At 46.4% G+C, this 15,767-nt stretch overlaps 1 protein-coding gene across 1 annotated transcript in view; it reads right to left on the minus strand.

Annotated features, from left to right (window-relative positions):
• LRP6 (LDL receptor related protein 6) overlaps nt 1–15,767 on the minus strand; it is an 880,431-nt gene that overhangs the window by 27,853 nt on the left and 836,811 nt on the right. The window contains exon 22 of the mRNA XM_085652091.1: nt 9,718–9,815. Within this exon, the coding sequence (XP_085508217.1) occupies nt 9,718–9,815 (98 nt within the window). The remainder of the gene's footprint in view (nt 1–9,717; nt 9,816–15,767) is intronic.

Consider the following 15,767-nt stretch of genomic DNA (forward strand, 5'->3'; position numbering starts at 1 on the left):
CAGTCAAAGTACATTCAGCAAAAAGTGGGGGTATACCATGCAAGAAAGATGGCACTTTCTCACAAATATTGCAGAAAGAAAAAGTTGGTAGTAAATATGAATAAGAACAAAGTACTAGCAATTGGGAGATGATCAGAAAGGCCAGTAAGGTATAGTTGGCATTTAAGAACCAGCAAAATAGAGAGAGTGAATAAATATAAATATCTCCTAATACAATTAAGAGCACTCTCCCGGGGGAATGGATTTAAAAGATTTAGCAAGGATCATAGGAGGCTGACTTTCAGACCAGCCCTGACTGCTTATGCTGTTATGATTCGTCCACAATTTTAATGTGTAATTTTTAAGACTTAGCGATAAATATGACTGAGAAGGAAGAGAGGGGGAAGTGCTTAAAAAGGTTACCGTTGTTCCCAAAGTCATTGATGGTCCAGGCCATCAGATTGGAAACAAATATAACATCTTTGAGTTATCTGGCATTTGCAGAGGTGGTAAGATTCTGGTTAAGTTTGGAAAGCAGGGAAGGGCCAAAGATCTCCACCCTCTGCAAAAAGGAAATTTCAGTAAGTGAGTTGAAGTGGACAAAGGGGCTTATGAAAAATTTGGAAAACATACATAGGAGAGAGTAAACATAGAAAGCCAAAATTTGAAAATATCCACTTCAAAGCCAGAACTCCATATAATTTGTAAAAAAAAATAAAAACATGCATGAAAACGATCCGAGATATTTACGTGTTAAATAGTCAATCTGATTTAGGTTATCCTCTTGGCAAAATGAGGAATGGTTTCCTTATATAGATGACTTACCAAACCCCTCCATCAGTTATGAGTTGTTAAAATTTAGAATTGGCCTATGTCCGTATTTGAAGAATGAAACGTGAAAAAAAGCAAAGGTAAATACTAATGGAAAATGAACCTGCGTGCTAAACGTAAAGTGTGACTGTGTACATGTACTCCTAGATTGTCAAAACCTATTAATGTACCCTAAAGTACTTTTTAAGATCAATTTGTGTTGAATATGGTATTACAGAACACAGGCAACCAACTGAGCTTTTAATTGATATGAAATATTTGGATGTATTGTGTGCATACAAAGATATATGTTAGCAGTAAAAATACTTTAATAGAAGGGAAATGCTACTTACCAGTATGCATCTGTTCTTGGCATGTAGAGCTGCAGATCCACACACTAAGCATAGATCGCCATCTGGTGTTAGACGCGGATGTTTGCACTTGTTTTTGTCTTGGAAAAGTCTTTGGAAGTCACGAGATAGGAGACTCCTCCTTTGGATGATAGTGCGCATGGGCATTGGCTCCATCTTCAGATTGTTTTTCGAAAGCAGGGAAATGGAGTGTTGTGAGAAACAGAAAAGATGCCCATGTATGCTGTATCTAAATAAGATCATACTGGAACAGATAAAGGTAGCCGTGGGGGGTGGGTGGGCCTGTGTGGATCTGCAGCTCTACATGCCAAGAACAGATGCATACTGGTAAGTAGCATTTCCCGTTCGAGGTTTATGAGCTGCAGATCACACACTAAGCATAGACTGTATAGTAGTACTCCTCCTTAGCGGCGACCACCAGTATCTGCTGCAGTAGTTTGAATTAATGTTTTGAGTACAGCCTGGCCTACACTAGCTTGCTGTTTTGTTTGCACATCTACACAATAGTGTTTTGTGATTGTGTGCGGTGTAGACCATTTAGCTGCTTTGCAGATGTCATGTAAGGGAATGTTCCCTAAAAATGCGATTGAAGCCCCTATCTCTCGGGTAGAGTGGGCTTTAGGGGGAACTGACAATGTTCGTTTTGCTTTGTGATAGCAAATCTGTATGCATTTGACAATCCACCTTGCTAGCCCAGATTTTGATATGAGGTTGCCTTTATGTGGTGGTGAGAAGGATACGAAAAGCTGTTTTGTCTTGCGAAAAGGTTTTGCTCTTTCAATGTAATAAAGCAGTGCTCTCTTGACATCTAGAGTGTGGAGAGCTCTTTCTGCGACTGTTTGAGGTTGCGAGAAGAACACTGGCAACTCTACAGACTGAGGTGGAAGGGAGAAATAACTTTAGGGAGGAACTTAGGATTAGTTTGTAGAACAACCTTATGATGTATTTGTAAGAAAGGTTCCTGAATGGTTAGTGCTTGGAGCTCACTAACTCTTCTAAGAGAAGGGATGGCTACTAAAAAAGCAACCTTCCATGTTAAAAACTGTAGCTCACATTTATGTAGGGGTTCAAATGGAGGACCCATTAGTCTTGGGAGAACGATGTTTAAATTCCACACGGTTGAGGGTGGTACTCTGGTAGGAATTATTCTTTTGAGGCCTTCCATAAATGCTTTGATGGCAGGTACTCTGAAAAGTGATAAGTGTTGCCTATTTTGTAAATAGGAAGCTATGGCAGCGGGGTGCAACCTAATAGATGTATAAGCCAAGTTACACCTTTGGAGATGTAGTAGGTAACCTATGATGTGTTGGATAGACACGTCTAGAGGATTGATGGTGTTATGACAATATATAACACATTTTTTCCACTTGGCTGCATAGCAGGCCCTAGTGGTGAGACGTCTAGCCTCCGTAACGTTCATACAGTCAGGGGAAGGTTAAGGTAACCAAATTCTAAGACCTCAGGAGCCAGATCGCAAGGTTGAGCTGAGCTGGGTCCGGGTGTCTGATCTCTCCACGGTTCTGGGTTAAGAGGCGTGGGAAGAGGTGCAGTTTTTGGTGCGGAATTGCTGAATGTACTTTGACTGAGTGTGCCCTGGACTCCTGCCAATCAGGTGCCCAGGGCCTATGTTCCTTCCCTAAAGCCTAAAATCCCAAAATGGAAATCCCTGGCCACATGTCAACCCCTGGTAAATGGGACCCTAGGTACCCAGGGCCTTGTGACCAGGGAAGGCATCTAAGGGCTGCAGCACTTATTGTACCACCCTTAGAGGCCCTGTACCCGAACACAACCACACTGCCCTTGCAGGCTTAGTGTCTGGGTACAAGACAAAACAAAGTCGACATGGCACACATCCCTGTGTGCCATGCCCACAACCTACACTGCCCTGGCATACATCAGCCACCCTCTAGCTGGGTGCCCTATGCCAGTGGTGTGGGCACAGGAGCATGAGCCCTGTGCCCCTACAGTACCCAAGTCCATTCCTGGGCACTGCAAGTGCAGGGCTGCCATTTAAGAGTATATGGTGCTGAGAGCTCGTCAAACACGAACACCACAGCACCATGATGGCAACACTGAAGACTGAGAAGTTTGGTATCAAACTTCTCAGCACATTAAAACCGCACTGATGCCAGTGTGGGATTTAATGTACAAAGCACTACAGAGGGCATCTTAGAGATGCCCCCTGAAACCTATCCACGTCTGGACTGGGAGGCTGTCTAGGCTGCCACACAGCGGTCATGTTGCTGGACCCCTGGGTGGAGAGCCCCCGCTCTCCTGGGCCTGCAACAATGCACATCCTGGGCGAGGTGCTAGGTCTCCTCTCCCAGGATGGGCAGGGGAAAGCTTCAAAGGCATGCCGCCTTTGTGAGCTTCTCCAGGCCACTTGCTGTACCCAGCAAACTGGCCCCCACCGGTTCTGACCCCCACTCTGGCGGGAAGACTGTCCGGAAACCTCAAGTAAGGACAGGGGATGTGCCAGCCTGCCAACCCCACCCGTCAGCTGGGGGAGGCGAGGTGAAGCACATCTCCGGGCGCTCGCCATCTTGAAGATGGGAAGCCCTGCCCAATCAGGACCCGGCTACTGCCCCCCTCCCACAGGAGAGTGGCAGGATAGGGGGTGTACCCACCCCAGGGCAGGGACCCATTGGTCCCTGCCGGTTACGTACCTGTAACGCCCCTAAATCTAGTATTTAGAGGCACCCTGAACCTTCCTTCTTTAGATTCCAGATTCCGAAAAAGCAAAGAAGAGCAAGAAGAAAGAAGACCTGCCGTGCAGCTGCTAAGAAGAGGAAGACACCAACTGCTTTGGTCCCAGCCCTACCGGCCTGTCGACCCTCGAACCGGCTCCTGCTAAATCCAGACACCTCTTGTGGCCAGCAACCTCACAAACCCAGGAGGACCTGGCTACCTTGTGACTCTGAGCATCTGGGACTCCCATGAGCAGTGGCTCTGCTCAAAGCAAGTTTCTAACCCCTGGCATCAGCCCGTAACCGCGAACCCTGCACACACTGCACCCGCCAAGCCTGGCCTGTGCCGGAGTGGAGAAAGACCCAGAGGACGTCCCCCCGGCGACTGACCCCCGAATCCGGCACCCAAAGACCCACCTCGACGCTGGCAGCCTCAGAACCAGGGACCCCCCCCAACCGCGATCAACGGAGGGTTAGATTTCACAACATCAAAAGGCACCCCAGCACCCAGCGCCCTGCGCCCGACTCCTGGGTACCTACCTATCCTCTAACTACCCAACTTACCTCTCGAAGTGGTGGTGGCACCTGAAGAATCTTCGTCCTGGAGCTTGCAGCCTTTGTTCGTCCTGGAGCTTTCCCATTGAAATCCATTGAGCGCTCGAAGGCTCAAAGCACCCTGCATCCAGCAGCCCGAGTGGCCATGGCAGAGCAACTTCTACTCCTACCTACTTCCCCATTTGCCCTGAGCAAGTGACCAGGAGCCCAGCTCCCACAGCCGTGTGGCCTGCTAGTCAGCAGCCACCAACCAAGGCCTCCCTGCCTCCCATAGGATAACATTGGGCCCAACTCACTCTGCACCCGGCTGCCTCTGCGCCGCTGAGGGTGTAAGAACTATACCTACCTGACCCTGGGAGACCTCTGAGTCTGTGCCCAGAACCTTAACTTTGCCAGTCGAGTACTTACCCAAAAGCCGATAACCCAATTTTCATGCATAGGGTAACATTGACTGGTTTCTTCTGAAATTTCTTACAAGTGTGGAGTTTCTAAAACTTAAAATATTCACCTAAAATCAACCGAGTAACGAAAACGGAAATACTCACCTGCTATTAGGAGAGATCCCAGGTCTGGATCTTGGTGCCCAGCACTGACCCTGAAAAGTACTCACAACCGTACTTACCACTACCCCAATTTTCTTCCATAGGGAATCATTGACTGTTTTTCTATGAAATTTCTTCTAAGTGTCAACTTTTAAAATAGCAAAACATTGCCTAAAAATCACAACAGTAACTAAGACGAATTTAGTCACTTGTTTCCAAGAACTGTCCCAGGACTGAATCTAGGATCCAGTCCTGGAGTTAGAAAAGTAATCCTGAAAGTAATCTATTGCAATAACTTAAAACTCACATTGAACTCAATGTATTATTGTGCTGCCTATTGCAACAACCTGTAACTATTACCTACAAAAGTCAATTGCATATTGCAAAAGTATTTAACTAAAGCCTCTCATTCTGAGAAAGTATATTTTGATACCTATTGTTGGTTCTAAAATAAAACAACCATATATTTTTTTTACACAAACCATTGGCCAAGAGTTCAGTTCTTGAGTATGTGAGGCCATTTGCTGACTGAGTGTGTACAACAAATGCTTTACACTGTCCTCTGATACTGCCTTACTGCTCTACCAAGCTACCACTATAGAGAGTAAGGTTTATCTAACTTTAACCTCTGCCAAATCTCTGGGGACTGTGGACCCTGTACACACTGGGAACACTATATACAGAGCCACTTTCTCACAACACTCGAGCTGAAAGAGTGTTGAGGCTGAAATTTGGTTATGAGGGCTTGTATGCTTGCTATCCTGGCTGGACTGGGATAAGCGAGTGCTTTTGAGGCGTCTACTGTGGCCCCTAGGTACTGTTTGTGGGACGGTTGTAGATGAGACTTTGCTTGGTTTACTGTGAACCCCAAGTCGTGGAGTAGTTAAATAGTGGCGTGAGTGTGTTGTACACACTGACTGTATGAGCTTGCTTTTATGAGCCAGTCGTCTAGATATGGGAAGACGTGAATGTGCTGTCTTCTTAGATGGGCTGCCACTACCGCCAGGCACTTGGTGAATACCCGGGGTGCTGTGGTGACTCCGAAAGGGAGTACCTTGAATTGCTACTGTTGACCATCCACTACGAACCTGAGATATTTCCTGTGAGATGTGTGAATGGGAAAGTAGGTGTCTTTGAGATCTAGAGTGGCAAGGAAGTCGCCTTGTGAAATAAAAGGAAGGACCTGCTGAAGTGTGACCATGTGAAAATGGTCTGACTGTATGTAGAGCTTTAGGGATCTGAGGTCCAGAATAGGTCTCAGAGAGCCGTCCTTTTTTGGTATGAGAAAATACAGAGTAAACTCCTGTGTTTTCTTGGTGCAGGGGAACTGGTTCTATTGCACTCTTTTGCAGGAGGGGATGACTTCCTGCTGGAGCAGTGATAAATGTTTTAACGACATTGGACGCTGTTTGGGTGGTATGTTTGGGGGGGGGGGGGGGTAGAGGTGAGTTCTAGACAGTAGCTTTATTGAATGATTTGTCTCACCCACCTGTCTGTGGTGAAGTTGGTCCAAACAGGCAGAAACTGTTGTAATCCCCCGATTGGAGTGGAATGGGCCATGGGAGAGGGGAGAAGGGGGTGGTGGGGGGGGGGGGGGGGGGGGGAAACGGTGGGAAGTCACTCGGTAGGGGTGGAGGCAGAACGGGTGTTGTTGGTCTTGCCTCTACCATTGTTATTGTTGCCTCTGTAGCCTCCTCTCTGGTAACCTCTGGTAAATGTAGACTGGGTGGGAGTCTTATAAGAGGTGGAGGGGTTGTCAGAGGAGTAGCCTCTCGAGGTGCCCTTGTAAGAGGGACGACGAAAGGAACATCTGGAAGCTTGCAACTGCAAGGCTCCCATTGATTTAGCTGTGTCCGTGTCCTCCATCTTTTCAAGGGATGAATCAACATTAGGGCCAAATAAGTGTTACTGATCGAATGGTTGGTTTAAGATGGAACTTTGTACTTCAGGTTTGAAGCCTGAAATGCGTAGCCAGGCATGTCTACGCAGGAGAACACTTGTTTTGACAGCTCTGGAGGCGGTATCTGCCACATACAGCGCGCAACGAATGGAGGCGTTGGTGAGGAGTTTCCCCTCTTGTATAAGGTGATTGGCTTTGTCCTTATATTTGTCCAGGAGGTGTTGCAATAGGGTTTCAAGTTGGTCGTAATGTGCCCTATCGTACCTAGCTAACAGTGCTTGAGTGTTGGTGATACGCCACATGTTAGCTGCCTGTGAAGCAGTTCTTTTGCCAGAGGCGTCTAAGAATTTGGACTCTTTATCGGTGGGTGGAGCGTCCCCTGATGTTTGAGAGTTGGCCTTCTTTCTAGCATTGGAGACTACAAGGGAGTCTAGTGGTACGCGGCCCTTAATGTACTCTGGGTCTGCCTTGTATTTTTAACTCCTTTTAGCATGGGCAGAATAGTGGTGGACCTCTGTGGGTTACCAAAAGTGTCCATAAGGAAATCCTCTTCCACAGGGTCAGTATGTAAGTCAACCCCGTGGTATTGGGCAGCTCTGTGTAGAAGTTGATGAAAACCCATTGTGTCCTCCGGAGGGGAAGGCCTGGAGGGGTAGATGTTATCCTGTGGAACATTAGGGACATCTGGCGTACTATAATCGTCCCAGGGGTCAGGGGAATAAGGTGGATCCCCTAGTGGCTCCTCATCCGCATCCATTCCTGTGTGATCAGAGGTGTCATCATCATCATCCATTGGTGGAGGACATGGTTCAGGAGAATGGTGTGGTGGGGGTGGAGGTGGGGAGGTGGTGGAGAAGGGACCCTGAGGGGATATGTGGCAATGTCCCTTCTTTTAGGTGGTGGAGCCGGTACAGGCGTATCCAATGGTCTCTATTTTGTACTTAAAGTCAGCTGACGAGTTTTGGGGTCTTTTAGAAGAGTTTACTGTTTAGGGTCTGGTTTAAATAGCTCTTCTGATAGAGGTTGGTCTTTCGGCGCTGACCGTTTTGGTTCGGAAGACTTGCGCGTCACCGACTCTGGAACGGTTTTGTGCTCCTTTGGCTTAGAACTGTGATGTTTTACAGTCTCTGTGGCCTTTCTCGGATTCATGGCTTTTTTCGGCTCCGAAGGGTGTGAACCCAAAGCTTTAGGGAGCGGCTTTTTGCCCGGCTCAGTGTTTTTTCTGAGTCGATGGGGCGGTGCCTGTAGATTTCGGTGCCGAGTGCTTGGATGTGGAGGCAGCGTTCGGCACAGAGGAGGAGGGCGGTTTCTTTTTCGGTGCCGGTGTCCGCTCAGTACCAATGGTAGACTGACTCGAGCCCGAGTCGCCTGAAGGCTTAGTAGGCTTCTTTGCCGGGCCCGAGGGCGGGGCATGTGAAGCAGTCTCTCGGTGTGCACCTGGGCCCGAAGGTGTGACCAAAGCCTTTTTTGATGGTGTAGGGAGGGGGTCAGGGTCGACGTCTCTACTTACGACCCGCTGCCCAGGAGTGATGCACTCTATGTCGGAGTCATCGGCTTCGGAGACGCTGACAGGCACTTCTTCGATGCGCTCCTGTTCAGGTACATCGACGCCCTCCTGGAAGATGTCATCGGGAATGGGCGCCGACGAGCGAGCCATTGTTCTCCTGGCTCGACGATCTCGAATGGTCTTCTTCGAGCGGAAAGAGGCACAAGCTGCAGTCTCTCTGGCCTCGTGCTCCGGAGACCAGCAGAGGTTGCACAACTCATGCAGATAGGTGTGGGGAAATTTCGAACCACATTGAGGACATTTCTTGAATGGCGTCCTTTTATGAGTCAGATACCAAGGCCCAGGTAGACCCGAAGGCCTTCGTCTACAACCGGTATTGAGCACTTCGATGTTAAAGAGATGCGCGACAACTAGGGATCGCGATCGAAAACAATACCGGAGAAGGGTGAAGGATTGCGCGTCGAGAGTGGAATTGGTGACTGTTCCAAACTGGAGCACGAGAAACCCATCCGAGCCCGATGGCGGAAAAAAACAATCTGAAGATGGAGCCGATGCCCATGCGCACGATCATCCAAAGGAGGAGTCACCTATCTCGTGACTTCCAAAGACTTTTCCAAGACAAAAACAAGTGCAAACATCCGGGCCCAACACCAGATGGCGATCTTTGCTTAGTGTGTGATCTGCAGCTCATATGCCTCGAACATACTTGTTTTTGTTGGGTTTTATAAAGATTTTAAAGTGTAAATGTTTAAGAGATGTGCGTATGTATGTTTTTATGATGGTTTAACAACTATGGTCTAAATTAACACCCTTTTTGACTGATACTGTAAATTCCGTTGCTAGGAAATTACTATGCATCAAATGTGAAGAAACCAATCTGATCAAAATTTTCTCACAAAAATGTTGGGTGGATTAGGGTATACAACAACAATATGAAATGGCAATTACATTCAGCTCCTCAGACAAAGGTACACATTTCTATTCCACACAATGTTGACATTTGGATTTTGAGACAAGTTCACAAAGAAATTTAAGTCACTGCTATCTGGATTCCCTGTGCATGATTAATTCAATTCCTACCACCCACATACATGGAAATAATGCAAGTGTTTTTGCAGCCAGAACCATGAGAACGACACACCCCTATGTAAAACCACATGCAAAATTACTCCCTGCTAGAAGATAGATAAAGGTATTGGCTTACTACTAACTTCTCAAACTAAAATGAAACCATGGGCTTAATTCTCTTTTGTACATGGAGAAGATAATCTACAAATGTTTGATAAAAGAGTGATGCTTTAAAGAAGAGAACACCACCTACATGACATATCAGCAATTTATCTACAGAAGCCAATCGAAGAATTACCTGTATGATCTGTGAGTGGAAGGACTGTTGGATGAGTAACCAAACTCCATAGTGTAATGGGAGCGCTCCGTGGCCGGCGATGGCGGTGGATTCAAAATCTTCAAAAGAAAAAAAGGCAAAATGCTTTTTAAAGACTATACAGTGGCAATAAACAGAGCTCTCAGTAACCATGAAAGCAAATTAAGTTCAGGAAGGTGTGTGACAAAATGGAACCACACACTGAAAATGGGCATATGAACAGCAACGGTAATGTGTTATGTCAACATAGCAACGAGAGGTATTGTTTCCGCCAGAAAATAATTTAAGCAAAATGTGAAATTGATAGAGGGAGGACAAAATGAAACACCATACCACCTTAAAAGCAACACTTTTGGATTGTGCACCTTATTCATTATCAACTGCATATGAAAGATCTTCATCGAGATCAATCCCAATTCATATTCATTTGACTGCTGTAGAGGACTCAAACTTAAAAACTAAGTCGACTTAACCATAGGTTTCGACAAAAATTACACAGAAAGCTGGTAGCCAAAATACGGACACCTGCAAAACCTGGACAGAATTGATATAATTGGTTTGCTGTCCCGGCAATTAGGGTGATATGCGGGGGGCCTAATCAGCATGGATCCGGCGAGATAGTAGTCCGCCAACCATTCCATTGGACACCCTCGTATGTACAAGGCAGGCTAGACTTTTAAGAAGTGGCCTAAAAATGCCCAGTCACCTGGTGACAAAATGCCTGTAAGAGCCTTCGGTAGCGAGGATTGGTATGCCAACCCCTGCTCAAAAACTGCCATCTCAGCCCTGCCGGAAAAAGGGAAATATGCACTATTATGTCGCCAAATCCTAACCCAGTTCTGGTGATCATTTGGAGTAAATGTACAGAATTTGATGTAAGGTTTCTATAGGTTTTCCCTCATGGCAATATCTGGATTATAAAGTTTGGCCTATGGCGAGCTTCATTTGTGCTACGTGAAGAAAACAACAGCCAAAGATCAAAACCCATGAAACTCAGAACTGATGCGCCTACTAAAAACAGATTTTCAAAACTAAACTATGCCACTGAGTAAAAGGAAATAAAATGCTACAAAAAATTAAAAGGCGAGTACCGGGCAGAAATATGAATCAACGCAACACATAGTGAACCATGCAGATTTGAAGCAGCTTGGAGTCTTATCTAACCTTCTTTTTGTATTCCTTTTGAAAAGAAGGACTTTAGGTGTCAATTTTCATAAGGAAAAGGTTGCAGACTTGGGACAACTGTTGTGAGGTACCTGGACAGGAGGGATTTGGGGGTGGGCAGTGAGGCTGAGGCGCACAGTGATGGACAGGAATCTGCCCGGCAAAGCTAATCTGCACTGTCCACCTCAAAACAGACATTGATGACATACAATTGTACCCAACTGCCCAGAGTGTGGTTGGGACATCACACCGTTTTCTAGCATGTCAATTCCCCCTGAAATGGGAGAGCATGAATATGGAACTCAATAATTAAGCAACAGGGCTCTGATTCAAGGGACACTGTTGCTAGAACTCCACATATGGATTACAAGTGGTTCTATTCTGGGAACTGTTGCCTTTACCTGACTGTGGGACGATCCAGCTGGTGCTTTGATGCAGCAGGCTGGTGCGTAGCAGGAGACCGTGGAGACTGGTGAAAAGCCTTGCAAATGCTGAATTTATATTATTGTTTAGACCCTAGGATTTTTGCACTGAGGCAGGATGTTTGTAAGACTGCTATCCTGGATGTAACTGTACCCAAGTGACTGCTTTTTAGTCACACCAAGACTATGACGGGATCATAGGTTTACAAAAATATATATTTTGTTTCATTGATTTTCACAAAAAATAAAAAAATATTTCAGAATTTAAAAATATGGTTGAATAAACATTTGACACTTATTTGTATTTTATCCATATACATACATAGTTACACAGGTCCACTTACAGACATGCCGAGTAGAATTCAGTTATAAAGTCATAAGCCATCATGGTCGGTATCTCACGGTGGTCACTCGAAAAGCATACAGGATGAAAGTGTCAGATAGTACTACAATAGCACGTGTCACACTTGGTTAGAGGCTGAACTATCATTTGCATTCAATAAATATTCTCTAAGTGGCCAGATGTATCTAGAGCGTGAAGTAAGGGGCAGTGATTAAGCATATGCTTCAAGTTGTTCCAGGCAGTAGGTCATATATTTGAGCCATGTCTTCTGGGTGGGAGCGCCTTCGCAACACAACAACCCGCCACTTGTCATTTTTGATACCAGGAGGACCAGGTCAGTTAACCACTACACTTCAGTAGAAACCCCATGAACAAGGGCAAGAAGGCATATTCAGAGGTCTGGGGAAATATATTTGAAAGTGTTGTCAGCATCTCACACAGGTAGTTGTTTATGGGCAGGCACGTCCAAGCTAAATGCATGAAATAAGTCTCTGGTACACTGCTCCTGTAACAGAAAGAGTCTGTCCCATGTTTACTTTTTGTTAGGTTTAGGGGTGTAGCAGATTGTATGGAGGAACTTAAAATAAACCAACCTCAATTGACTATTAAGTGACAGGGCCCAGAACGTACATTCTTCATCTATGTTGTTGGAAGTCATTGTTCCATCTGTTTGGAGAGCCGTTGTTGGCATTTCGAATTGTAAAGCGGCACAAAGCTGTTATGAGGCGGCTAGCGGATGTAGCCTCTAAAAGCAATGTAAGGGTTCTAAAATGCAGGGTTCAGCAGGGAATGTAGGGGAAGCAGCAGCACATGCTGGCGTTCATATAGGAATATCTCTAATGATGTGTCCAGTTACGCAGGTGGAAAGTGAAATGAATTATAAATTCGGGAACGGATCACTCATCTTCAGTAATTGAAGGAAGCCTGAGTGATTGATCTTTGCACCTGGGTGTTAACTGTGGATGGTACAAAAGTGATAACTCCAGTGAGTATAAATGACTCTTAAGCCAAATTTCCGGCAGACCAACGCCATACACACGCCACTGTATCCATCGTTGATCCACTGGTGCAGAATGGTTGGGAGTGGTACAGACGAGGCATTATCTTTCTGAACTGCAATGTGGGGCAAGTATGGAAACCGATACCAATATTATGCATATTGCGCTTGGAAGCTGTCGTAGTAAAATTCCAGGTCTTGTGCTGCAAAGCTACCTCTTTCATATGGTAAAACTAGATTTTCATTTCCGTCTCGTAAGTTTTCTGGTTACTTCAATTTCAAGACAGCTGAACCACAATGCACAGTAATAATGGAAGGATAAGTCAGTTGTAACTTTTTTTTTTTTTTTTTTTTAACATCAGCACACCACAAAACACCTCAGAACGACTGTGCACCCTGTGAGGGTGGTACAAACAGTAGCATACATAATAAAGTCTACAGTTCCAGAGCTAGGAAGCATAATGATATCCAGTACATGGGCAAGAGGAACCCTAGGCAAGAATAAATGTCAATTGGAGAAGAAAAGAGCACACTAAACTTAAAAGTCAAATTGTGCATTGAAATCTCGACCCAACCTTTCAGACTGTACTACATATAATTGTTCACATAGTGCAGTATATCAATCATGAGGAGCGTTATACTGGATTCTGCTCACCCTCAGTTTCCTTCCCCACTAAATAATTTTGATACATTCCCCGGAAACTGCTAGGCCGACTCTGGGGAGGCAACAATTCGCTGTACACAGCAGATTGGGTATTATAGTAGAGCATATCAGCAGCCCATTCCTCTATCGTAGGAGTGGGGCCTCTTCCCCATATCATGGCTACCCAGCGCTTGGCTAACATCATACCAAACTCCACTAGTTTCCTAATATCTTTATTTATATCCTTATCCAGGCCGAGGAGAGCCAGCACAGGGTCAGGGTCAAGGGTATGTCCCGTGATATCATTCAACTTGCGAAATATTCCGTCCCAATAGCCAAGGATCTTCGGGCTGTACCAAGTCACATGTATATAACCAGCTATCTGCTCCGGGCATCTATGACAGTTAGCTGTGTCCCTTAAACCATATCTGCAGAGTTTTCCTGGTGTATAATACACTATTAATATATTTGAAATGTACGAGTCTGTGTCTAATTAGGGAAATGCTCTTGGTGAGCGAGCAGCAATATTGCCAAGCTTTATCGTCTATGCCTGTTTAAATCTTTCTGCCAACCCTGGCGAGCCTTAGACGACAGTGACTTCTTCTGATCCTGCAGCAACCCATACAACTTGGTCACTAGCTTCTGGGGGGAACTTGTCTGCAGGACATACGTGAGAGTAGGCACAGCCTCAGGCTCCTGCAGATCATCACCAAGCAGGTTGCGCCAGGCGTGTCGGGTCCTAAGGTATTGAAATTGGTCAAGTACTGAGTAGGACCCTTCCTCCTTCGGGACATCCTCCCACTTCGAGACCACCCCATCATCAAAGAAATCCCCCAGCCAAATGAGGCCCAATTTCTGCAGCGCTTTGATGACCTCTGGCTCAGTACCCGTAGGGAACCACTTACACCATTGTACCGGTATTAAAGGAGAGTATAAGAGAGCCCGCCTGTTTCTCGAAGAGGCATTTCCAAGCATGAATAGTGGCATGTATAGAGTCCAAGACACCATGTCTCCGAAAGGGATTGTAGAAAATCAGGCGCGACAGGGGGGGGGGGGGAAATCGGGTCGGCAACCACCTTTTCAATACGATAGTGCAGGATGTCCTCTGGACGGTGTATCCAGATGTGCGTACAAGGCTTGTGCCGCTCCATAGTATAGATCCAGGTCAGGAGCATTTAGTCCTCCGGCAGAGTAGGGAAATGTCAGTTTTTCACATCTGACCCTGGGTTGCTTACCTGTCCACGCCAGCCTCATCATTGGGGACCCGAGTAGGTTAAGCGTGCGTGTCACACAACGTACTTACTTGTGTAACGATATAGCTGTAAGAGACATTAGTTAGTGATAGATTCCTTACCTTCGAATATCCCCAGGCGTCAGACTGGATCAGGAAAGTTTTCGTCAGCAATACCCCTGCGCGTCGGTAGGCGTCGTCGTACGGCTCCGCGTACGTCGCTGGCATCATAGCCGCCGAGATGACGTCGTCGGAGCTACTTAGACGCGCCCACGTGTGCGGACGTCAGTTCTGTACACAACTTTTCCGCGCCAGGAGCGCAGAGCCATGCCAGAGACTGACTACTGGTGCAATAGATCTAGGGCCCTGAAAGGGATGGCCTGAACCCTAGAGAACAGTTCGCAGAACGGGGAGGATGGGCGGACGGTAAGGAATCTATCACTAACTAATGTCTCTTACAGATATATCGTTGCACAAGTAACTTGTGCATCTGAAAGAGACACGTTAGTGAGAGATTCATTACCTTAGAATACATACCCAAGCAATACCAACCCCGGAGGTGGGTCTGTGAAGTGAGATTACACCAGAAAGTCATGGAGAACTGAACGGCCAAAGAAGCAGTCTCTCTGGACCGGACTGTCAAGGCAATAGTGCTTAGTGAAAGTATGCAACGATGCCCAAGTGGCCGCCTAACAGATGTCTTGCAGGGGAACACGGCGTCCCAATGCTGTAGTAGCTGGTGTCGCCCTGGTAGAATGGGCGCGCAGCCCAACCGGAGGTTCCCTTTTAGCCAGAGAGTAACAGGCTTTAATGCACAAGACAACCCGGGAGATAGTTCGCTTGTGCACAGCCCGACCTTTCTTGGCACCCACGTAGCCAACAAAGAGCTGGTCATCCACCCGGAACTGTTGTGTGCTGTTGAGAGAGAACGAAAGTGCACGCTTTGGGTCCAGATGGTGGAGCCTCTCCTCTTCTCTTTAAGGGTGCGGAAGCGGAAAGAAAGTGGGCAGAGTGACAGTTTGCCCAAGATGAAAGGCAGAGACTACTTTTGGTAGAAAGGAGGGACGCGGTTGAGGCACAACCTTGTCCGGATGAATCGCCAGGAAAGGTGGTTTGCAGGAAAGAGCCTGGAGCTCACTCACCCACCGAGCGTAGGTGATGGCCACCAAGAAGACAGTTTTCAAAGTTAATAACTGCAAAGGACAGTTATGAAGAGGCTCAAAGGGAGCGCT

Source organism: Triturus cristatus, chromosome 4_1, assembly GCF_964204655.1.
Source record: "Triturus cristatus chromosome 4_1, aTriCri1.1, whole genome shotgun sequence".
In the NCBI taxonomy this organism is placed as follows: Eukaryota; Metazoa; Chordata; class Amphibia; order Caudata; family Salamandridae; genus Triturus; species Triturus cristatus.